Below are 24,039 nucleotides of genomic sequence, written 5' to 3'. Positions count from 1 at the left end.
CCGGATCCTTCAGGAGATCCAGACACACTGGACAGGGAAACAGGGTTTCTCCCTGCTCTAAACACGTAACGATTCACACCGATATACGGCGTCATGCTAATCATGCTAACCATCATCACTCGCATTCATTTTATTCAGCAATTAGCGAGCAATTGTTTTTTTTTATAAATAGTGAGTTTGATGATAATGATGATGATGTCAGAGCACAAATTTTGTAAAAATTTTCAATTGCAATTTTGGGAAACGCCCACTTTCTGCCAAAAGTTAATGGACACCCACACATAAGATTTTGTTCTATTTTTTTTTTTTGGGGCATCTACATTCCACATTAAATCTCCATTCACTGCTCTAATGAGCTTCACTCTCCTGGGAAGATGTCCCGCTAGATTCTGGGGATGTTTTGTGGAAATTTGTTGAGATTTTGAGGAGATATTGAGAAGGTTTTCGGGAGGTTTTAAGGAGAATTTCGGGAGAATTTAAGGAGATTTTGTGGAGATTCTGGAGAAATATTTAGAAGACTTGCTATCATCCCGCCACAAGGGTGTTAGTAGATAGGGTCAGGTACTAATGGAGGTGAGGTGAGGAGGCCTGGGGTGGCGTTCCGAATCATCTCAATAGGGCTGGAGCTCTAGAGTAGGAGATCTTTCACATCTTTCATGCCATAGAAAGCAGATCTTTTAATGGAGCTGGCTTTGTGCACTTTGTTTGGGTCTCTTAGTTCAAGCAAAGTTCTAAGACCAACCTATGGGTGGAAAAATTCGGGTGTCCCAATACTTTTGGCAAAGCATGAGAGAGTCTTTCAGTGTTTTTTTTATAGTGTTCAAGCATTAAAAAAATTATTTTAAACAATCTTGATCCCACGTAGCCCTGATCGTTTCTCTCAGGTTCTTCGCCTTCTTCTGAGGAACTCGTCCAAGTTCCTGCGTTCTGTCCATCCGTCATAATCAAATCCTCAATTCTCATTTGTATATAAATATTAATTCAATATATTAAAAAATAATCATGTTTCCAAATATCGACGCTCCACCCTGGCACAACTCTGAAGTGCAAAGCAAAGCAGATCATTTGGAAAATCATTTGATCAGAAGGATGGAGAGAAGATGGAGGAGAAGTTTCCCTTTAATCCCGTGGTCAGGCCTTTGATTGGTTGGTTGCTTGATTGGCAGGTCGTTGAGCCGAGTTAGCGCTGGACAGACTTGATGACCCACTCGGCTGTAGGGTTGAGCTCCAGGAGGGCCTTCATGTACGTCTCCTCATCCAGACAACGCTCCTCTACATGCACACACACACACACACACACACACACACACACACACACACACACACACAAAATATACATGACAGGGTGTGTCATGTGATCAATGTAGGCTTTGTAATACAGTTTCCAGAATGTGTTTCCTCAAACAAACGTGTGTGTGTGTGTGTGTGTGTGTGTGTTACTCACTTATGTTTCCTCCGATCTCATATAGATACAAATCTTCTCTCTTCACCGGCACTGAGCTGAAACAGGAAACACACACACACACACACACACACTTTACAGATAAGTCTGCTTGTTAGCGTTTAATTATTAAACTCTACTTCCTGTTTTCTGAGCGCATGAGTACTTAATACGATGCGGAAGTGTGTGTGTGTGTGTGTGTGTGTGTGTGTGTGTTCACCTCTCCTGGCTGAGGAAGCGTGTGAGGATGTCCGATGCCCTGAGCTCTTCAGTCAGCTCTACTGCCATGGACACCTTTAAAAATTGCGGGGCCTGGACCCTGATGAAGCTGCCATCCATCTTACACACACACACACACACAGTTTTTTTTCTGTTTGGTTATTGTCTATATTCAGAAAACTCTCTAGCTGGAGGATTCCTCTGATGGATAATTAAAAAAATTGGAGTAAGGGTTAGGGTTAGGGTTAGCCCCTAACCCTAACCCTAACCCTAACCCTAACCCTAAGTAATATTTATAATTACAGTAACACTGAGCATCATAGCAACCATTACACACCACTACACACCGTTATACACTATTACACATCATTACACCCCATTCAACAATATGTCACACCATTAAACACCATTACATCCCATTTCACACCACTATACACAATAAAACCCTTTTACACCCAATTAAACACAATTACACACCATTTCACCCCAGTCCACACCATTACACACAATTATACACCATTACACAACCTTATACACCATTACACCCCATTCCAAACCGTGCTACACAATTACACACCATTCCACCCCAGTCCACACCATTACCCACAATTATACTCCCATTACACACCATTATACCCATTAAACACCATTACACCCCATTCAACACCGTTAGACACCATTACACCCTATTATACACCATTACATACCATTACACCCCATTCCAAACCGTGCTACACAATTACACACCATTCCACCCCATGCCACGCCATTATTACACCCTATTCCATACCATTACACCTCATTATACACCATTAAACACCGTTACAAACGATATAGTATAAGAGGAATAATATACACACACATGTATACACAAATATGCACTTTTTCACTGCCTACTTCTTTATTTATCTGTCTATAATTCTGTCTGTCTGTCTGTGATAGATCTATTACATGCAATACCACTGAATTTCCACTAGAGGTCAGATGACAGCTACAGAAAGGACCATGATAAAAGGAAGAAAGAAAGCGAATTTTAAATTTTTTTTTTTATCTTCAGGATATAATAATAAATAAATTTGCGAGGAAAAAAACAGAAATCGGAGAAAAGAAAACCGGAGACTTCTACCATCAAGGTTATGAAATACCTACTTTTCCTTTAACCACCTCCTCCTTTTTCTCCACTTTTTCGCTGTTCCTTTCACGATCGTAGGCCATTTTCTTCAGCAGCTTTTTCACCGCTCGGTCTCGGTTCATCTTTCGCTCCATGTTCTGTTTCCGCACCTGCGTCATCACGAACTTCGGGATCTGGAGCAAAATTCATAGACTGTTTAAATGTCTTTAAAAAATAAACACCGGTGTTGAAATAAGAGTATAAGCACGGAAAATCGTACGTACGGTCCAGAGGAGGTCCTGGTATCGTATCAGAAGGCAGACGATGTTGGCCATCCCCGTCGCCATGGCGAACTCCTGCTGCTCTGAGATTTTGCTTCGGAAGCCTTTAAACATGAAGATATTTGGTGCCATGACCATGGCGACGTTCTTCAACGTCATCTTGTTGCGCTCCTTGTGGTCGATGACTCGCTGGAGGAACTCCAAGAGCGCCTAAGGGTTACGGGTCAGAACTTCAGAAGTTTGTTTCGTCTCGTCTCAAAAGTCTGAATTTTTTTTGTGTAAATGTGAACAGTGTACAGAGTAATGTGAAGCGAATCACCTTGAGCGTGTCTCTACTGGAAGCCGGAAGGAGGAGCACGAGCAAATTGAGCGCCTGCAGCTGCTGCTTTTTTATTGGGAATTCTACAACGAGATAGAAATGTATTACTTTGATTGTGAAAAGTGTGGAAACACCAAGTATCTTCTGGATTTTAAGGTTTTTTTTGTTTTAATTCAGTTAAAGGCAAAAACACACAAGAATTGGACAGTGAATAAGTGCTGAAAGTTCTATGGAGTCCAAATGGGATATTTTGTCTCTAATAGAAGAACTTGAGTGAGATGGAGAACAGTAGAGAAGATGTGATCAGACTCCCTCACCCCCACACTCACACATGGAGGTGGAGGTTTAATGGATTGGGGTTGTTTTGGAGCAGGGAAGGTTTCAGAAAGTGAAATGAACCAACATGTCTACCATTCCATACTTCAGCACCACGCAGTTCTGTCTGGACTGCGGCTCATTGGAACCGACTTCACCGTACAACAAGAAGATGCACCAAATCATACGTCATTTAAAGTGATATCTCTCATGGAATGTTCTGCCCAATCACAGCACCTTAATCCTATTGAACTGCACTAGGATGAACTGGAACATTTGTGGCAAGTTCATACTGTAGCTCCAGTGAATAGACGTTCTGAACAGTATGATATGTGTTTGTGAACTCACTAAGCACAGAGAAGAAGGCACTGAAGTACTCCACGGTGAGGAGAGGATGAGGAAGCTCTCTGATGAAGAGCTTAAGGACACTTGCCGCATCGTGCTGCTTTAAAGTCTCCCAGGGGAACAAGCCTTCGTAGAACTTCAGTTCCAGCTCCTGGCACACAGTCTGCAAGGCATGCACACACACACACACACACAGAATTGATATCAAATCATCACACTTAGGTCCCGCCTCCCATCATTTGAGATGGACTTTGTTTCACATGTACGTTTTACTGTTCACATTAAAAAAAATCCAAATTCTTTTCTTCATTTTGCTGTTCACATTTATAATAATCCAAATTCTATTACATCCATTCTATTCAATAATCTATCCCATGCACTACCGCCAAATATCCGCTAGATGTCGCACTATGCAACACAAAAAAACATCAGATGACACTGAAAAACAGGAAATGGAGTAAAAATATACAAAATGTAGTTTCAAGTAAAAGCAACGTATTTCAGCTTTTCAATAAATGAACACAAACACGATCTGCAATTATTTATTTATTTTTATTTTAGAGATTTTTTTTAATTAATAAAAAAAAGTGTTATCGTATTTTTCTTTTTATCTTCGGGTTGGAATAAAAAAAAGACTGCTGGTAAGTTTAGAGAAAAAACCTGAAGATGTCAGAACGCCGAGTTACAGCTTCATATATAGTGATGACACTGGAGACTTCTTCCATTAACTATCTCACAATGATCCTTTCACTCATACCTTCACTCTGGTGGCTGCTCCAGGAACCCGCAAAATCCCTTCTGTATCCAGTCCCTCATCTTCTATATGGGAAATGAGCTATAACAGAAGAAAAAAAACTTGTTTTAAGAAGCACACTGTCCCTCCAATATGTGGTTCTTCTCCAAACTGTTCTCCAAAACCTGAAGGCAACCAATTGTGTAGAACGTCTTTGGATGTGGTAGCATGACATTTTCCATTCATTCAAACTAGGGGACCCAAACCTGCTTCAGCAAGCCCGCTCCATAAAGGGCTACTTTCCGTGGGTTGGAGTGGAAGATCTACTGCTGATCTACCCCATTGCTATTTGGGTATAGTGAAACGCCACCCCAGGCCTCCTCACTTACACCCTTTGTAGCTGAATGATGAAAAAATCTTCCCAGAATCTAGTGGAACATCTTCCCAGAAAGAATGGAGCTCATTAGAACGGTGAATGGGGACTATGATGTTTGAAGAGCACGTGTTTAGGTGTCCACAAACTTTTGGCAATACAATGTAATGCAATCCAGCATGTGCATGATTTCGGGATTAGTAGTTCATTTGTATACACGTACCCGCTGCAGTATGATCGGCACACGGGTCCCTGGCATAATCTTCTGGTCCTGCTCCAGCAGCGTTGTCAGGGGAACCCCGAACAATCCCAACTCTGCAAAAACCCACAGCCATAAAGATCACTCCAGACCAGAGCAGTGACATCCATAAACACCTGAACAGCACCTGAACAGCACCTGAACAGCACCTGAACTGACCCTGAACTGACCCTGAACTGCAGCTAAACAGTATCTGAACTGCACATGAACAGCATCTGAAGTGAACAGCACCTAAACTAAACTGTGCTTTAGCAGCATCTGAACTGCCACAGTAGGTCCGACATTGGGACTGACCTTTGACCTTGACCTTGATCGGTTTGTGGGTCTTGAGGTCGATGGCGGCCGTGTCGAACAGAGCGCTCACCTCGATCAGGACCAGGTGGTGAACTTTCTTCATATCGGGCGGAGAAAGACTTCCTACTTTAGTCATTCCTGTCTTATCTCTCACTACCCTAAAATCCTGCACATAAAGCGAGAGAGAGAGAGAGAGCGAGAGAGAGAGAGAGAGAGAGAGAGAGAGAGAGAGAGAGAGAGAGAGAGCGCAGAAGAGATTATACCAATAATGAAAGAAAGGGGGTGAACAAAGGTGGGTAAGACCAGAGAGAACAGAAGAAAATGCAGTCAAAGGGACAAAAAGAAAGAAAAGCATAATGATAAACAGATAAAATGAAGAAGAAGAAGAAAACAAGGCACAGCAATATATAAAGGAAAAAGTGGACAAGCAAGAAAGCAAGACAGAAAGAAAGAAAGGTGTAAAATAAAGAGGGGTGAAAAAAGAGAAATGTAACAAAATTAAAAAAGAGATCATAATAATAATAATAATAATAATAATAATAATAATAATAATAATAATTAGAAAAGCGGATTCTTTTTGGTCAGTGTAGTTGCGCGCGTTGACCAGCAGGGGTCAGCAGAAATTATTCTACACGGTATTAATAGTGTATAACATTCAGTATATATACATGTATATGTTTGTATCCTTTCACCATGTACTGCTTTCTGAAATATTCATGATACTCATGTAATGTGAGGCACACATTCTGAATTCCACTTATATTATCATAAACATCTATTTCACACACACACACACACACACACACACACACACACACACACACTCACACACAGAACTACTCCCATGTTTAAACAACACACTAATAACGTGTTTATTTAATAACCACATTCTGCAAGGGCAAAGATCTACACACACACACACACACACACACACACACACACACACACACACACACACACACACATTCCTTTATCGTGTGACGACCAAACAGTTTGAGTGTGAGCTCTGTAAACTTTGCTCTCGCTCGCTTGCTCGCACACACACACACACACACACACACACACACACACACACAAAACAGCGATAAATCAGTTCAGGTGTTAATCTTTGATACGCCTCACTCACAGGCAGCCTGTCATCGGCCTCGTTGATGGGTGGTGTAACCTTTAACCCCTCCTTGTAGATCAGCGCCTGCTCAGAGAACGACACCTCCTGGTTGATGTCTGTCTCCGTATCGGCCATGCCCTCTCCGTTTTCCACAGTCATGCCCACACCTGCGTGAAGATCCGGAAAACGGACGTGAATCCCCATCCTGTTCAGCCATTATATGTTTAAACATAACAGGATTCTGCATTAGCTAGGGTGACTAGCATTAGCTGTTTTGACTAGCAAAGTGCTAGCATCACTCTGTGCTAATGTTTATTTTTGTAGAACCTAGATTGTTTATCGCGTGTGTGTGTGTGTGTGTGTGTGTGTGTGGGGCACATGAAAATGGGCATTAATGACTGCTCATGACAATACCAGATGATGCTTCTTCTTCCTTCTTTGTGGTTTCACTTCCTTTACTGGACATGGACTCATCATCCTAAAAGAAAAATGCTATTTGAATGAATGTTCCATGCTACAGCTTGACGTTTAAGGAAACTCAGAGGTACTAGAAAGGGTCCTAGTAGATTCTTGATTGTCCTTAAATGACCTGTTTGACCCTGACCTTGGCGTCGTGTGGTTTGAAGATGTCCCTGACGTCTGGGACGCTGTGGGGTTTGTTGCGTTTGCGCAGCGTCTCCAGGCGTTTGTGCACGGCGGCGGCTTGCGTACGCGTCAGGGTGGACAGCAGGACCTTGCCGTCGTCGTCGTCCGACACCGACTCGTCGAACAGCGTCGCCAATCCCGCCTCCGTCAGCCACGCCTCTTCCTGTTCGCCCTCTAACGCCACCGGAAACCAAAAAATTACCTTGATTATCATAAACAGGGTTTGAAACTACTGTTTCGGAATTTCAGGCCTGAAGTAACCACCATTTCAGCTCCACAAAATTTCCCGTTGGAAACCACCTCCACCTCCGTTAGATAGTTCAGGAGAGTGAATTTAAGTCTTAAGGTCAAATCCAACCACCACCACCGTTCTAACTGACCTCGCTGACGTTGTGTACGTGAGAAATGGAGTCAAGTCAAGTGCCAGTGTTACTGTACTTTACCTGTACCACCATTACAACGCTAATCTCATTGAAACCTGGCCAATCGCGACTAGATCACATTAAATCCCAGCAGGATCGTTGGAACTGAGAATAGAATAGCGGATCCATCTTCCCTTTCCTGCTTTAAGGAAGTCCCCCAGCATCCACTTCCTGTACAGATGCACAGTGAGTGTGTATTTTGCGTTTCCTCTCCCGTGAGACTCCTTTATGGCCTTTTCCTGTTTCTTACGACTCCATTATTTAATTTTTTTTTACAGAAAACAATACCGAATTGTTCATTTGTCCATACAAACACAAAAGGAGAACTTTGACACTTTTTATCCATTTATAACTACATTAAATGTTAAAAGAAACAACGTCTGTGAAGCAATTCTTTTTCATTTCTTCGATTTTAGTGCAACGTCGGCGGGGAAACCTGAATGCGCCCTTACCGTCTGCAACTTTGAGCTGCACCTCGTCATGAGGCTCGGCGTCTCCGCTGTGCTGGATGATCTCCATCTCCTTCCAGTAGTCGTCCATGGCCAGCGAGTCCAGCGAGTCCTGAGAGCTGCAACGCTGGTACGGCGGTCTGGTTCCTGCCGATGCCGCTCGCGTCTTCTGCACATGAGTGGGCTTTTGACTGCAGGAGGACAGAGAGGACAGTGAGGACCTCAAGAATAGTGAAATTAGTGAGGACAGTGAGACCTGAGCACAGTGAGGGAAGTAAGGAAGGTGAGACTGAGAAGACAGTGAGGATGGAGAGAAGAGTTAAGGCAATGAGGACAGTGAGGATGGAGAGGACAGTGAGGACAATGAGGACAGTGAGGATGGAGAGGACAGTGAATTTAGAAGGCATGTAAATAATCATATAATTCATATAATATAAACTTATACATACAGACCCTTCTGTTTAATGTTTAATATTGCTGTATTTCGCGTCTAATTTCATTGTACAAACTGTCATATGACATCTGTACATATGACAAATAAAACTTGAACTGAAACAACAACAACAACAACAACAACCCACGCGAGTCGCTTCCATCTGACGCAAAAGCTCCAGCTCCTATTGTTTCCCCCTTCATTGTTCTGACTTCTTTAATCCTGCAGTCTCAGAGCTAGGAAAAATACTCTCCCCCACACACACACATACACATGCGCACACACACACACACGCACGCACACACACACACACACACACACACACACACACACACGCACGCACACATGCAAACAGACGCAAACAGGAAGAGAGCAGTGAGGGTGCTCGCGAAGTCTCGCTGTGTAAAATGAGTCTGTGTTGTCTTCACGGTAGACCTGCAGGGTATCAGTACACACACACACACACACACACACACACACACACACACACACACACACCTAGAAAGTGAGCAAGGAATATTTCTTCTCTAGTCTCTTGTTGTCTGTGTGAAATGCTTAACAGTGTAGTTTGTGTGTGTGTGTGTGTGTGTGTGTGTGTGTGTGTGTGTGTATGTATGTATGTGTGCCTACAGTGCAATTTTAACAGTGGCTGGCCATCAGGGTCAGTATACTATAATATACTGGCTGTAAAGTGTTGCCGGGCTCAAAGGTACCTGCCATAAGACTGCCATTGATCTCCATTTATTCCCAAACAACCAATCACTGATCACCATTTATACCTCACAACCAATCACGGATCACCATTTATACCTCACAACCAATCACGGATCACCATTTAATAAATAAATATTGTTGACAATATAAAATAAATATGAAGCCACGCCTTTTCTGTCTTAGCGTCTTGTAAATGTTTATAGACATGCAAGTCTTTAGACGAAGTTAAAAAACGCTGAGTGTCTCCACAGAGCCACAGAGGGACAGAGGGGCACAGGGACAGAGAAGCACATGGACAGAGGGACAGAGGGGCACAGAGACAAAGGGGCAGAAGGACAAAGGGGCACAGGGACAAAGGGACAGAGGGACACAGGGACAGAGGGGCACAGGGACAGAGGGGCACAGGGACATGGGGGCACAGAGACAAAGGGACAGAGGGGCACAGGGACAGAGGGGCAGAGGGAGGAAGGGGCAGAGGGGCACCGGGACAGAGGGGAACACGGACAGAGGGACAGAGGGGCAGAATGGCAGAGGAGGCAGAATCTTACCCTTGTTTCCTTCCCCACACCACACCAATGGTTACACTCTTCCCTACATCTGTAAACCTCAGACACAACGCATGTCCTGTGAGAGAGCTGTTTCACAACAGCCATACAGCACAACAATCACGTGTGTGTGTGTGTGTGTGTGTGTGTGTGTGTGTGTGTGTGTGTGTGTGTGCGCAGATGGAGTTTTACATGTTTGGGCACGCTCAGCACCGAGTGTGCGTCTCTTAAAATCGGAAAGAATTTCCTCATCGCACTTTTCCATCCAAAACAATTTGCTCAGTGGTCTGATTTACACTCTGATACACTCGCACAGATCTTACACTCGAGCTGGTGCAGAAGTCTTGGCACTCAGACCGGCTACTCCCAGAAGGGACCCTGCAGGATGGTGAGCCACTGGCTACTTCATTCCTCACCACCAATCAGTGATCCTCACATATTTCCAACAACCAATCACAGATCATTGTTTATTAATCACAACCAATCACTGATCAACATTTATTTTTAACAACCAATCACTGATCCTGACTTATTCCCAACAGCTAATCACTGATCAACATTTATTCCTCTCAACCTATCAGTGGTCACCATTTATTCCCAACAACCATGTCACATGACCACTGCGGTTCACACGAGTCCACACCTTCTGACCAGTCGGAATGCGTGTGACCTTCATGACACGATGCTAATGTTGAGAAATAATGAAACAGACTCAACACATGAAGTGTGCGATGTTACTAAGCAACAACGTGAAACACACTCACACACACAGTACAGAGGCGACTGTTTCAGTCTAGACTAAACAGCATGAAGAGCATGTGTGTGCTACATGAAGCGTTTTCCATTTAATGTTCTATTAGAGCACTCCCAGCTGGGACCAAACCCTTGGGAGAATGATGGAAGTCAGCCAGAGATGAAGATCTTCAGATAGCATCTAAAATACAAGCTGAAAGGACACCTGGGAACCCTCCAACCACACACAGGACCTCAGGTGGACTTCAGGGTGGGAGCACCACACCCCCTGGACGACGTCACGCTCAGACAGCTGCGTCTGTACGGCTCGAGGCGCACAATGACACGAGAGTCTGATTTCAAAAGGCCGCTGGGAATCCGCGCTAGGGTTTCGTCCCGCTGTCTGACGGGAGAAAGGCTGCATTGTGTCCCGCCGCTGAGGGAACAACGACGGGGTGTGTATAAATATCTCTGAGTGCAAACCATCAGCGTTGCTAGAATTAAGGCCACCATGACGGGCTCTAAAGCAACGTCTACACAAATCTGGATAAATCTAAAAAGAGTCATGAGGTGGAAAAAAAAAACGTTTCCAACCCACCCTTCTTTCCAGTTAGGACAGACTTTCGGAGACGCTACACCAAACGAGATGCTCTCATCCGTAACGTGTCAAAGTGACCACATTTTTGACATCTCCATGTGAGAAATTCCCTTTACGCCCATTTTCACCCGAGTCCTGGATTCTGATTGGTCAGAGGGTTTAGATTGTTTTTTCCAGAGCAGCATTATTGATTATAGACTACCTCATTTGTACTCTGCACTCGTTCTGATGCATTTGGGTTTCTATGGCAATAGTGGTGATGATGGAAGGAGTCTCCAGTGTCAGAGCTTTGTGACAGTCCGAGGTTTATGTCTGACCTACAGATGCGTTCAAATGAAAGAGTTTTTTTCGAGATGTTCCACTAGATTTTGTGGCGATCTTGTGATAGGGTTGGAGCTCTATAGAAAGAGATCTTTAACATCCTCCAACCCATGGAAAGCAGATCTTCATGAGATTGGCTTTGCCTACAGGGACGTTGCTCCAACAGTAGTTGAAGTGAGGGGAAAATTTCATGCTAGCACATCCAGAGACGTCCTAATCAATGCAAGGAGAACCACACAGTCGGGGGTACCAATACTTTTTGGAAATTCGTTGTATGTACACTAGTCACGCTACAAAGCCCAGGTTAGAATCTGAAGGGGAAGGATTCGGATCTCATGGTATTCTCTGGATCTTCTCTGAAAAGTATACAAATCTTGAGAGGCCATGCATTATCATTTTTTCTTTCTTTCTTGTTTTCTCCTCATTTTTTACCAGTGCTAGCGACAAAACAAACACTGTAACCTTGTGATCAGAACTATATGATAATTACTGAAACATAATAAACATAACAATAGAAGTTTTTTATATAATGCGTGGCCTCCTCATACTTTTACAGCAGTGTAAGTGCACATTTCCACAACAAATGGTTCACAAATCCCCCAACTCAAACCGAATCATCATAGAAATTGTAATGGTTTCCAGTAGAAACACAACAAAACCCGATTGATTTCTAATGATGTCCATCAGCCAAAAAACCCCCAAACATAATAGATATTTACTAGAATCTGAACTCATATTCAGAAATTCAACTAGATTCAATTAATACCAATAGAAGGCAAGAAAGTAACCAATCAAACCTTTGATATTAAAACCAGTACAATTCCCGCTACAACCATTAAAACCATTACAAATAAAGGCGCTCTATTGTTTGCTATTGTTTACTCTTTTTTTTTCCATCACTTCGCATTTAGACTTCATAAATAATCCCCCAAACCAGAACTCTCCATATAGAGAACGTGCATGCAGATGAGTCGGACTTTGTCCTCCCTCTTGTCCTCCCATAAATAAGGTTTATTCCAGGGGCGCTCACCTCGCTCCCGCGGCTTCAGGCGCGTCCCCGGCGCTCGGAGCAGGAGGATCAGCCGCACAGGGAGGAGAAAAAGCCTGGCTGTTACTGATGTAACCGGTCAGAACCACTCCCCGGGCCTCCTGGTTCCGATTCATGTCTCAGCCCGCATTATTCACTTCGATAATAATGAGAAGAAGAAAAGAAAAAACCGACACGGAGACAAAGAAAGACTTTTCCTTAACGACTGGACTCTTCCCTAACAACGGGAACAACCGAGCAGAGAAGCTCCGCCCCCTCAGGGCAGGCTGGGCCAAAGTCTGCTCTCCATCCGTCAGCATGGGCGGGGCTAGAATTCTGTCTTTCTATCATTTTATCTTCTTATTTGTAACTGTTTTATTGTGATTTATTGTATTGTTTATTATTATTGCTATTATTTATTATTATTATTTATTAATTAATGATTTATTAATGGTTATTTATTGCTTATTATTATTATTATTATTATTATTTGTAGTAGTAGAAATGTATCTATTATTAATTTTATTTATTGTGTATTTTCTTATTTTTATCATCATTATTATTCATCATTATTATTATTATTACTGTTGTTTTTGTTGTTGCTATTATCTTTTAAATGATTGATGTTTCTTGTTCTTTTTGATTATTTATTGTTTATTTTTGTTATTATTCTTGCTGTTATTGCTAATATTATTAATTATTGATTATTTGTTTTTATTAGGGACTATACACACTGAACAAAATTATAAAAGTTTTTTTAAAAACTTTTTTAAAAATAGTTTTTTTTTTTTTGGCCCCATTTGTCATGAGCTGAACTCAAAGATCTAAGACTTTTTCTATGTGCACAAAACTGTCAGAAAGCGTCTCAGGGAAGCTCATCCACATGCTCGTCGTCCTCATCTGGGTCTCAAACCTGACTGCAGTTCGTCGCCGTAACTGACTTGAGAGGGCAAATTCTCACATTCGATGCTATCTTGCACTTTGAGGTGTTCTTTCATTACAGACGTTTTCACTGTACAGGGTCAAATGCGTAAGGAAATGGTGGTCACACCAGATACTTACTGTTTTTCAAACCCCCAACACAGCAAAACTGCACATTTAAGAGTGGCCTTCTATTGTGACCAGCCTGAGGCACATCTGTGCAGTAATCATGCAGTCTAATCAGCATCTTGATCTGCCACACCTGTGAGGTAGATGATTGGAGCAAAGGAGAAGTGATCACTAACACAGATTTAGACAGATTTGTGAACAATATTTGACAGAAATAGGCCTTTTGTGTACAAGTCTTAGATCTTTAAGTTCAGCTCATGAAAAATGGGGGCAAAACCAATTGTTGCGTTTATCATTTTGAGATATTTATAAAGGGACTTGCTCAATGGCCCCCCAGTGGTGGCTTGGTGATACTGGGGTTTGACCCCCAGACCTTTTAATCAGTAACCCAAATTATTATCCTCTGAGCTCCATGAATTAATTGTACATCGCTCTGGTTAAGACTGTCTGCCCTGTGCTGTAACTGTATTATTATTATTATTATTATTATTATTATTATTTATTATAATTATTATTATTATTATTATTATTATTATTATTATTGTTATTATTAAATATAATATAAGATATATGTTAGTTATATTTGTTATATCCTGTGTAAAGCGTGTGAAAGATCTTTAAATCTTTTGCTCCCCCTTCTGGTGAACTGTATCACAGCAGCATCTGGATCTAATGTGTTGTTCCCCCCTCCCTCCCCTTCCGGTTCTCTGTTTAAAAAAAAAAAATAAATAAAAAAAAAAGAGCGCCTTCTGATTTCAGAGAAAACGAAACTGAACTCTGTGTGCTGTTTTCTCTCTCAGTGTGGGTGAGGAAAATGTCGGAGGCCAGTATTTCAGTCGATCAGCTTTCAGTGGATCAGTTCATCTGTCCAGTGTGTCTGGATCTCCTGAAGGATCCGGTGACTGTCCCGTGTGGTCACAGTTTCTGTAAGGTGTGTATTAATGGCTGCTGGGATCAGGAGGATCAGAAGGGTGTCTACAGCTGTCCTCAGTGCAGAGACACTTTTACTCCAAGGCCTGTTCTACGCAGAAACAACATGCTGGCTGAAGTGGTGGAGAAACTGAAGAAGAAGACTGAAGTACAAGCTGCTTCTCCTGATCGCTGTTACGCCGGACCTGGAGATGTGGAGTGTGATTTCTGCACTGTGAGAAAACACAAAGCCGTCAAGTCCTGTCTGGTGTGTGTGGCTTCTTTTTGTGAAATTCATCTGAAACCTCATCTAGAAGTTCCTGCTTTGAAAAAACACACATTAACTGAAGCCTCAGCAAAGCTACAAGAGAAGATCTGCTCTGAACATGATGAAGTGCTGAAGATCTACTGCAGAACTGATCAAATATCCATTTGCTCTTTGTGCATGTTGGATAAACATAAAGGCCATGACGCTGTATCAGTTACAGCAGGAAGAGCTGAGAAACAGGTGAGAACTCGTCCTAATGATATTTCTCATTAAGTTTTGGTCAGTTACAGCATTTAACTTCATATTTTCTGGTCTCATGTGAAGTAAATTTATTTTTACTCAGTGTTCTTCATAATCAGATCAGAGGAGTGAAGTTAATCAGCCAACGTCCATTTTACACCTGAAACTCGTCCACATGAGAGAAAACCTGAGTGAACTTTAATAGTAATGATTTCTCCTCAGAGAGAGTTAAAGAAGCAGCAGATGAAATCCCAGCAGAGAATCCAGGAGAAGCAGAAGAAGGTGCAGGAGCTGAAACAGGCTGTGAACACTATAAAGGTGAGCAGTGAGCAGAGACGGAGCTGCTCCTAGAAACACACACAACATGGACAACATGGAGTCATTTATAGTCCCAGTGACAGAGGGAATGATAGATGTGTGTGTGTGTGTGTGTGTGTGTGTGTGTCCTAACAGCTCAGTGCACAGACAGCAGTGGAACACAGTGAGAAGATCTTTACTGAGATGATCAGCTCCATGGAGAAAATGCGCTCGGAGGTGAAGGAGATGATCAGAGCTCAGGAGGAGGCTGAACTGAGTCGAGCTGAACGACTCCTGGAGCAACTGGAGCAGGAGATCACTGATCTTCAGAGGAGAGTCACTGAGCTGGAGCAGCTTTCACACACACACGATCACGTTTATTTCCTCCAGGTAACATACACTGTCTGATCTACAGAACCAGCTGTTCCTCACACACTCTCTAAAACACCTCTCATTAAGGGAACAATAAATGTCCCTGTCTGACATCACAAGTGTGTCTTTACTCTGAGATCATTCGTTCCTCTCTTTCTGTAGAGTTTCCAGTCTCTCTGTGTCTCTGCTGGATGTCGGTCTCCTCCAGGAAAAAGACCAGATTTTCACACATCCAGCATCACTGTCCATCAACATCACTTATCAGATGGAATGAGGAAATATTTCTCATATCTGAAGAAGAAACTTGAGGAATTCTGTGAGGAGGAATTCAACAAAATTCCTGCACAAGGTAAGAGGAGCTGTTCCTGCTGGAGAAACACAATGATGGAGGTCTTTACTCGCTCTGTGACAGAGTGATGTCGAGGGGTCAGTCTTCATTCCTGAGCATCAAAGTTCTGCACAGTTTAGAGTTTTTAACACTCACCTGATTCCAGTCTTGATGATGAACTGCTGATGTGAAGGAGTTTGTGTTTGAGCTGAGAAACTCTGCCCTCTGGTGCTTCAAGTCTGAAGTCTGATACGTGACCTACACACGTTTCTGATCTACACACGTTTCTGATGATTGATATAAATATCAGATTTTATGTGTTTTATCATCTGATAATTTTATTTCTGTCTCCACAGTTCAGTCTTTTCTCTCAGAGCCACAGAGCAGAGATGAGTTTCTGAAATGTGCGTCTCACACACACACACACACACACACACACACACACACACACACACACACACACAGTGTTCTCATTGTTCTGTTTGTTTTTCTCTTTTATTTTAGATTTCTGTTATCTGACTCTGGATCCCAACACGGCACATCGTAACCTCATTCTGTCTGAGAAGAACAGAGCAGTGATAGACAGTGAGAGAAAGCAGCAGAACTCTGATCATCCAGAGAGATTTCACTCCTGGCCCCAGGTGTTGTGTGAGGAGAGTGTGTGTGGACGCTGTTACTGGGAGGTGGAGTGGAGCGGTGTGGGTGTGAACATTTCAGTCTCATATAAAGACATCAGAAGGAAAGGACGGGGTGATGAGTGTAGGTTTGGACGCAACAATCAGTCCTGGAGTCTGCGGTGTTCTTCTTCTTCTCTCTGTTTCTTTCACAACAACATTGAGACTGATCTCAGAGTTCCATCACCATCCAGAATAGGAGTGTATGTGGATCACAGTGCAGGAACTCTGTCCTTCTACAGCGTCTCTGACACCATGAAGCTCCTCCACAAAGTCCAAACCACATTCACTCAGCCTCTATATGCTGGATTTGGACTTCCCTACTTTTCATTTGATAAATCTACTGTGAGATTGTGTGATCCAGAATAAAGTGTGTAGTGTTTGAGGTAAAATTCCTGCACGTTTCCACATTGTTGATAAAACATCTGTCTTACTAGCACACAATCCAGCTGCACAAAAACATTTAAATGTTATTAATTCAAACAGATTATTAATTTTATTATAATTACAAATGAAATATTAGAAATTAACTGTCAGACAAGAAACAAATTAAAAGGAAATGATCAAAAGACATCTCATGACCTCTGCATTGTAAAGTTGTATCTGTTTGTTTAATATTAATAACGCTGTCATTAAATAACTAATAAACTAAATAAACAGAACAGATCAATATTTTAAACCTGATAATGTCACATTATATATAAATGAAATGGAAACTTCAGAATAAATGGGATTTAAGATGTAAAATAAACATTCACTGTATCAAATCTGAACTTGTTTCTTCATCCGGAAATTTGATTGTAAAACATTGAACAATATTTTAAATCCAGTAGAACACACAGTAGATGATTGGTTAAGGCTGCTATGTTGTGTTCAGCCCATATGCAGCACAATCCATCGAGCTTGTGGAGCGATTCATGGCACTAACTAAAGCATCAGAGTGGGTCCGGTACCACCAGCCCACATCCCTGAATGAAATTATGCATTGGAGTGGTGGTGGATCAAATACTGGTGGTTCCCAGTCCAGCAATTCCTGGTGGTCTTTCTTTCTCCTTATAGCTCCACCAGGCCCAGGGTGTGCTGCAACACGGACTGTTTTTATGGTTACACCATGCAGCAGCTAATAACAGCAGCATGGAAGTTTGTTATGTTCGGTGCAGTTGATTAAGACGTTTGTACTCCTTCATATTATTGATTTTACACCTCAGATGTTTTCCAGTCTCCAATAAAACACTAATGAAGTAGTAATATATAATCCATAGGTCACATTGATCAGGCTTTTCATATTTTACCAAAACAGTTGTATACGGCTGTAAATGCACTATTACATTTAAAATGTAATCATTTATAACATGTGTACACTGTATCTGGATCTATTGAAGGATCTGGTGACTGAAGATTGAAGTCCAAGCTGCATCTCCTGCTCACTCTTACATCTTTCTTGTCATATGGCAGCAGCAAAGTGCAATTTTGTCTAAAACACAAGATTGAGGGGACAGAAAAATGTGTTCTGCTTTCACGATAAAGCTCTAAAATCACTAAACATTACACGGCCTCCCTCTACTGTCCACTGATGGTAATGCATGTTTATTATAAATACCTAATACAAAGCACTTCACAATAATACATAAAACGATCATCATAATCAGTCAAAACAAACACATTTATGTCCAAATATCTACAGTGTCACATGACACTGGACCTTGAAATTTAAAAACATTGTTTTTGTCTGTTCACGTCATTCTCTTTAAATCTGAGTCGTTTCTCTTTCAGTAATCAGTACATACACACTTTCACTGTTGTCACTGTTAATGAATTTTCTGTAACAGCAGCTCTGACTGTAGTGCAGGTTTATATTAATGCTTTCACTAATATACCTTATCGTTTCTATAGTAACAGCTCATTCACAGGGACTTTGGATGGTCCACAGAAACAGATTATAAAAAGTGTTCAGTCACTGATATGGTTTATTGAAGGAGTCTCCAGTTTAAGTGCTTTGTAACAGTCAGAAAAAAAAGCTGTAACTTTACTTTTCCAGATATTTTCAGGATTTTTTATAAAGATGTATAATTTGTATAATTGTAACAATTGTTAACTTTCAATGAGGCTGAAGGTTGTGTTTGAGGTGTCAGATGGAACAAAACCCAAAACGTTAAAACTCTGTATATCTGGAAATGAATCCCAGTTATTGTAGCTACATGGGTTATATTTATGAAGTTAAATGAGGTGAAATGGTTTACAGTTGAGTTTTCATAACCTACCTGTGTTTCTGGTTCTCCTACTTCTCTCTTCAACAAATACACAGAACCAGGAAACAACTCGTCATTTCAGAGAAACAAAACTGATCTCTATTTCTCAGTGTGTGAGCTCAGGAAAATGGCGGAGGCCAGTATTTCAGTAGATCAGGATCAATTCATCTGTCCAGTGTGTCTGGATCTCCTGAAGGATCCGGTGACTGTCCCGTGTGGTCACAGTTTCTGTAAGGTGTGTATTAATGGCTGCTGGGATCAGGAGTATCAGAAGAGCGTCTACAGCTGTCCTCAGTGCAGACACACTTTTACTCCAAGGCCTGTTCTACGCAGAAACAACATGCTGGCTGAAGTGGTGGAAAAACTGAAGAAGAAAACTGAAGTCCAAGCTGCTTCTCCTGACCACTGTTACGCTGGACCTGGAGATGTGGAGTGTGATTTCTGCACTGGGAGAAAACGCAAAGCCGTCAAATCCTGTCTGGTGTGTGTGACTTCTTTTTGTGAAATTCATCTAAAAGCTCATCTAGAAATTCCTGCTTTGAAAAAACACACATTAACTGAAGCCTCAGTAAAGCTACAAGAGAAAATCTGCTCTGAACATAACAAGCTGATTGAGATCTTCTGCAGAACTGATCAAATATCCATTTGCTCTTTGTGCATGTTGGATAAACATAAAGGCCATGACGCTGTATCAGTTGCAGCAGGAAGAGCTGAGAAACAGGTGAGAACTCGTATTAATGATATTTCTCATTGAAATTCAGCAGCTTTGGTCAGTTACAGCATTTAACTTCATATTTTCTGGTCTGATGTGAAATAAATTCATTTTTACTCAGTGTTCTTCATAATCAGATAAACAGACATTATGGTTGCACAAGCCAGTGCACTCTTAGTGCCGGTCCCAAACCCGGGTAAATGGGGAGGGTTGCGTTAAGAAGGGCATCCAGCGTAAAACATGTGCCAAATCAAACATGCGGATCACAAATGAGAATTTCATACCAGATCGATCGAGGCCTGCGTTACCAAAGACCGCCACAGGTATTGTTAGCCAACAGGGTACGGGTGGAAATTGGGCTACTGTTGGCCGAAGTAGGAGAAGGAGAGGAGGAAGATGTCTACAGAGACGGCAGGGAAAGGAGCAGTGTAGGAGAGTAGAGGTTTGGGTTGATAATTTAAATGTTGGCACTATGACTGGTAAAGGGAAAGAGGTAGCTGATATGATGGAGAGGAGAAAGGTAGATATGTTGTGTGTTTAGCAGACCAAGTTGAAAGGGAGTAAAGCCAGGAACATTGGAGGTGTTTAAACTGTTCTATCATGGTGTGGATGGAAAGAGAAATGGTGTAGGGGGGATTCTGAAGGAAGAGTACAGTAAGAGTGTAGTGGATGTGAAGAGAGTTTCTGATAGGGTGATGAACGTGAAGCTGGAAGTTGAGGGGATGATGATAAATGTCATCAGTGCTTATGCTCCACAAGTGGGTTGTGAGATGGAAAGAAGGAAAAGGAGAAGGAAAAATTCTGGAGTGAGTTAGATGAAGTGGTAGAAGGTGAACCTAGGAATGAACCATTGGTGATTGGGGCAGATTTCAATAGGCATGTAGGTAAATGGGAACAGAGGTAATGAGGAGGTGATGGGTAGGTATGGTTTTAAGGAGAGGAATGTGGAAGGGCAGATGGTGGTAATGGCAGTGGTGAACACGTATTTTGAGAAGAAGGAGGATCACAGGGTGACGTATAAGAGTGGAGGAAGGTGCACACAGGTGGAATATGTTTTATGTAGGAGATGCAACCTGAAAGAGATTGGAGACTGTAAGGTGTTGTCAGGGGACAGTGTAGCTGGACAGCATCTGATGGTGGTCTGTATGATGGTTTTGGAGGTGAAGAGGAAGAAGAGGAGGAGACTGAGGACTGAAAGAAGTATAAGATGGTGGAAACTGAAAGAGGAAGACTGGTGATGGTGAAGAGGTGCTGGATGATTGGGCAACTACTGTTGAAGTGAGAAAAATACTTGGTGTGACATCTGGAAATAGAAAGGAAGACATAGAGACATGGTGGTGGAATGAGGACGTGCAGGACAGCATAAGCAGAAAGAGGATGGCAAAACAGAATTTGGATTGACAGAGAGATGAGAAAAGTAGACAGAAGTACAAGGAGATGCGGAAGCAGGTGAAGAGGGATGTGGTGAAAGCCATGGAAAAGGCATATGAGGAGCTGTATGAGAAGTTTGACACTGAGGAAGGAGAAAAGGATTTATACCGATTGGCCAGGCAGAGGGACCGAGCTGGGAAGGATGTGCTGCAAGTTAGAGCAATAAAGGATGGACATGGAAATGTGTTGACCAGTGAGGAGAGTGTGTTGAAAAGATGGAGGGAGGATTTTGAGCAGCTTATAATTGAGGAAAATGAGAGAGCAGGTTGGATGGTGAAAAGCTGGTGAAGCAGGAAGTGAATAGGATTAGTAAGAAGGAAGTGAAAGCAGCTATTAAGAGGATGAAGAGTGGAAAGTCGGTAGGACCAAATGACATACCGGTAGAAGCATGTAGATGTTTAGGAGAGATGGCCGTAGATTTTTTAACCAGAGTGTTTAACAAGATTCTGGAAGGTGAGAAGATGCCTAAAGAATGGAGAAGGAGTGTGCTGGTACTGATTTTTAAGAATAAGGGAGATGTGCAGACCTGCAGTAAATACAGGGGAATTAAGTTGATCAGTCACACCATGAAGTTGAAAGAGTAGTGGAAGCCAGGCTGAGAGAAGAGGTGACCATTTGTGAGCAGCAGTTGTGGTATAGTATGAGGAAGTCTGGTGTGTCAGAGAAGTATGTGAGGGTGGTGCAGGACATGTATGAGGACAGTGTGACAGCAGTGAAGTGTGCAGTAGGAACAACAGAGTGGTTCAAGGTGAAGGTTGGACTGCATCAAGGATCAGCTCTGAGCCCTTTCCTGTTTGCAGTGGTGATGGACAGGTTGACAGACGAGGTCAGACATGAAAGACAGTGGCATTGAGTCAAAGAAAGGAGGTGGAGCTGGAGGTAGCAGAGCTGAAGATGTTATGGTTTTTGTTGGGAGTGATGAGGATGGAAAGGATTAGAAATGTGAAAACATGCAGGTTGTTGGTGTGAAAGAGGCAGATGTAGAGGACAGGGGGGTATGAGACGGATGATCCGCAGTGGCAACCCCTAATGGGAGAAGTCGAAAGAAGAAGAAGTTCTCAATAATCAGATCAAAGAAGTGAACATTTATTTGGCCAACATCCATTTACACCTGAAACCTGAGTGAACTTTAATAGTAATGATTTCTCCTCAGAGTAAGTTAAAGGAGCAGCAGATGAAATTCCAGCAGAGAATCCAGGAGAAGCAGAAGAAGGTGCAGGAGCTGAAACAGGCTGTGAACACTATAAAGGTGAGCAGTGAGCAGAGACGGAGCTGCTCCTAGAAACACACACAACATGGACAACATGGAGTCATTTAGAGTCCCAGTGACAGAGGGAATGATAGATATGTGTGTGTGTGTGTGTGTGTGTGTGTGTGTGTGTGTGTGTGTGTGTGTCCTAACAGCTCAGTGCACAGACAGCAGTGGAGGACAGTGAGAAGATCTTTACTGAGATGATCAGCTCCATGGAGAAAAAGCGCTCAGAGGTGAAGGAGATGATCAGAGCTCAGGAGGAGGCTGAACTAAGTCGAGCTGAACGACTCCTGGAGCAACTGGAGCAGGAGATCGCTGATCTTCAGAGGAGAGTCACTGAGCTGGAGCAGATTTTACACACACACGATCACATCCATTTCCTCCAGGTAACACACACTGTCTGATCTACAGAACCAGCTGTTCCTCACACAGTCTCTAAAACACCTCTCATTAAGGGAACAATAAATGTCCCTGTCTGACATCACAAGTGTGTCTTTACTCTGAGATCATTCGTTCCTCTCTTTTTGTTCACATTGTTCAGTTTGTTTTTCTCTTTTATTTTAGATTTCTGTTATCTGACTCTGGATCCCAACACGGCACATCGTAACCTCATTCTGTCTGAGAAGAACAGAGCAGTGAGATTCAGTCTGAATGAGCAGCAGAACTCTGATCATCCAGAGAGATTTCACTCCTGGCTTCAGGTGTTGTGTGAGGAGAGTGTGTGTGGACGCTGTTACTGGGAGGTGGAATGGAGCAATGAGGGTGTGGATATTTCAGTCTCATATAAGGACATCAGAAGGAAAGGACGGGGTGATGAGTGTAGGTTTGGACTCAACAATCAGTCCTGGAGTCTGTGGTGTTCTTCTTCTTCTCTCTGTTTCTTTCACAACAACATTAAGACTGATCTCAGAGTTCCATCACCATCCAGAATAGGAGTGTATGTGGATCACAGTGCAGGAACTCTATCCTTCTACAGCGTCTCTGATACCATGAAGCTCCTCCACAGAGTCCAAACAACATTCACTCAGCCTCTATATGCTGGATTTAGACTTCACTACTTATCATTTGGTTCTATATTTGCTTTGAAATTGTGTGATCCAGAATAAATTGTAGTGTTTGAGATAAAATTCCCGCACGTTGCCAAATTGTTTCTACTGTTTTTACTAGAAAACAATCCAGCTGCACAAAAACAATCTACAATTTTTATAAATAAATATCAGTAATTTTATAATAATTAAAAAATAAAATGTTACAAAATAATATAACAGCTCACACAAATGTCACTATTTTGGCTTAATATATAAACTTTTAATTTAAAAACCATTAATGTTAATTACTATATTAGATTTTTTTTTAATCTCATATTTATAATTGATTATTTTCTTTGTATCTTCTGTCTCTCATTGTATCTTTTACTTTCTGTTATTAATTTTCCTGTTGTTTATCTATCGTTGTCTCTACTTCCTTTGAAATGTGAGTTTCTTCATGTTCAAGTTTCTCCTTCTGTCTAATATCTCCTAATAGCATTGTCTCTCCTTCTATCTAACACTGTCTCTCTTGTCTTCATGTGTCC

General features: G+C 42.1%; 4 protein-coding genes across 5 annotated transcripts; 3 read left to right on the top strand and 1 right to left on the bottom strand.

The window, feature by feature from the left end:
- Positions 1–234: 234 nt before the first annotated feature.
- Positions 235–12,971, bottom strand: arhgap18 (Rho GTPase activating protein 18). Of its 2 annotated transcripts, none has more exons than XM_046873660.1 (15): positions 12,688–12,971; positions 8,318–8,505; positions 7,403–7,617; positions 7,213–7,276; positions 6,817–6,965; positions 5,691–5,856; positions 5,361–5,452; positions 4,789–4,866; positions 4,035–4,194; positions 3,372–3,454; positions 3,056–3,262; positions 2,810–2,965; positions 1,662–1,780; positions 1,445–1,500; positions 235–1,272 (listed from the first exon to the last, which is right to left on the bottom strand). In XM_046873660.1, exons 1-15 carry the CDS (start codon positions 12,819–12,821, stop codon positions 1,181–1,183), a joined length of 1,959 nt encoding a protein of 652 aa, XP_046729616.1. In that variant the 5' UTR covers positions 12,822–12,971; the 3' UTR covers positions 235–1,180. The 2 variants fall into 2 exon arrangements, with proteins under 2 accessions (XP_046729616.1, XP_046729617.1); XM_046873661.1 differs by having other exon boundaries at positions 2,825–2,965.
- A 1,504-nt stretch (positions 12,972–14,475) lies between these two features.
- LOC124401391 (tripartite motif-containing protein 16-like) lies at positions 14,476–17,572 on the top strand. The gene is made up of 6 exons (XM_046873679.1): positions 14,476–15,151; positions 15,374–15,469; positions 15,605–15,838; positions 15,983–16,169; positions 16,505–16,552; positions 16,653–17,572. The coding sequence occupies exons 1-6, from the start codon at positions 14,549–14,551 to the stop codon at positions 17,189–17,191; spliced, it is 1,707 nt and encodes a 568-aa protein (XP_046729635.1). The 5' UTR covers positions 14,476–14,548; the 3' UTR covers positions 17,192–17,572.
- A 1,592-nt stretch (positions 17,573–19,164) lies between these two features.
- LOC124401438 (E3 ubiquitin/ISG15 ligase TRIM25-like) lies at positions 19,165–23,001 on the top strand. Its single transcript, XM_046873768.1, has 3 exons — positions 19,165–19,792; positions 22,368–22,463; positions 22,619–23,001. The coding sequence occupies exons 1-3, from the start codon at positions 19,199–19,201 to the stop codon at positions 22,868–22,870; spliced, it is 942 nt and encodes a 313-aa protein (XP_046729724.1). The 5' UTR covers positions 19,165–19,198; the 3' UTR covers positions 22,871–23,001.
- LOC124401693 (tripartite motif-containing protein 16-like) lies at positions 22,932–23,745 on the top strand. Its single transcript, XM_046874124.1, has 2 exons — positions 22,932–22,953; positions 23,031–23,745. The coding sequence occupies exons 1-2, from the start codon at positions 22,932–22,934 to the stop codon at positions 23,570–23,572; spliced, it is 564 nt and encodes a 187-aa protein (XP_046730080.1). The 3' UTR covers positions 23,573–23,745.
- The last annotated feature ends 294 nt before the right edge of the window (positions 23,746–24,039 follow it).

The sequence above is a fragment of the Silurus meridionalis genome, chromosome 18, assembly GCF_014805685.1.
Source record: "Silurus meridionalis isolate SWU-2019-XX chromosome 18, ASM1480568v1, whole genome shotgun sequence".
Classification (NCBI taxonomy): Eukaryota; Metazoa; Chordata; class Actinopteri; order Siluriformes; family Siluridae; genus Silurus; species Silurus meridionalis.
The sequence above is the reverse complement of the archived record's forward strand: the minus strand, read 5'-3'. Positions and strand labels throughout refer to the sequence as shown.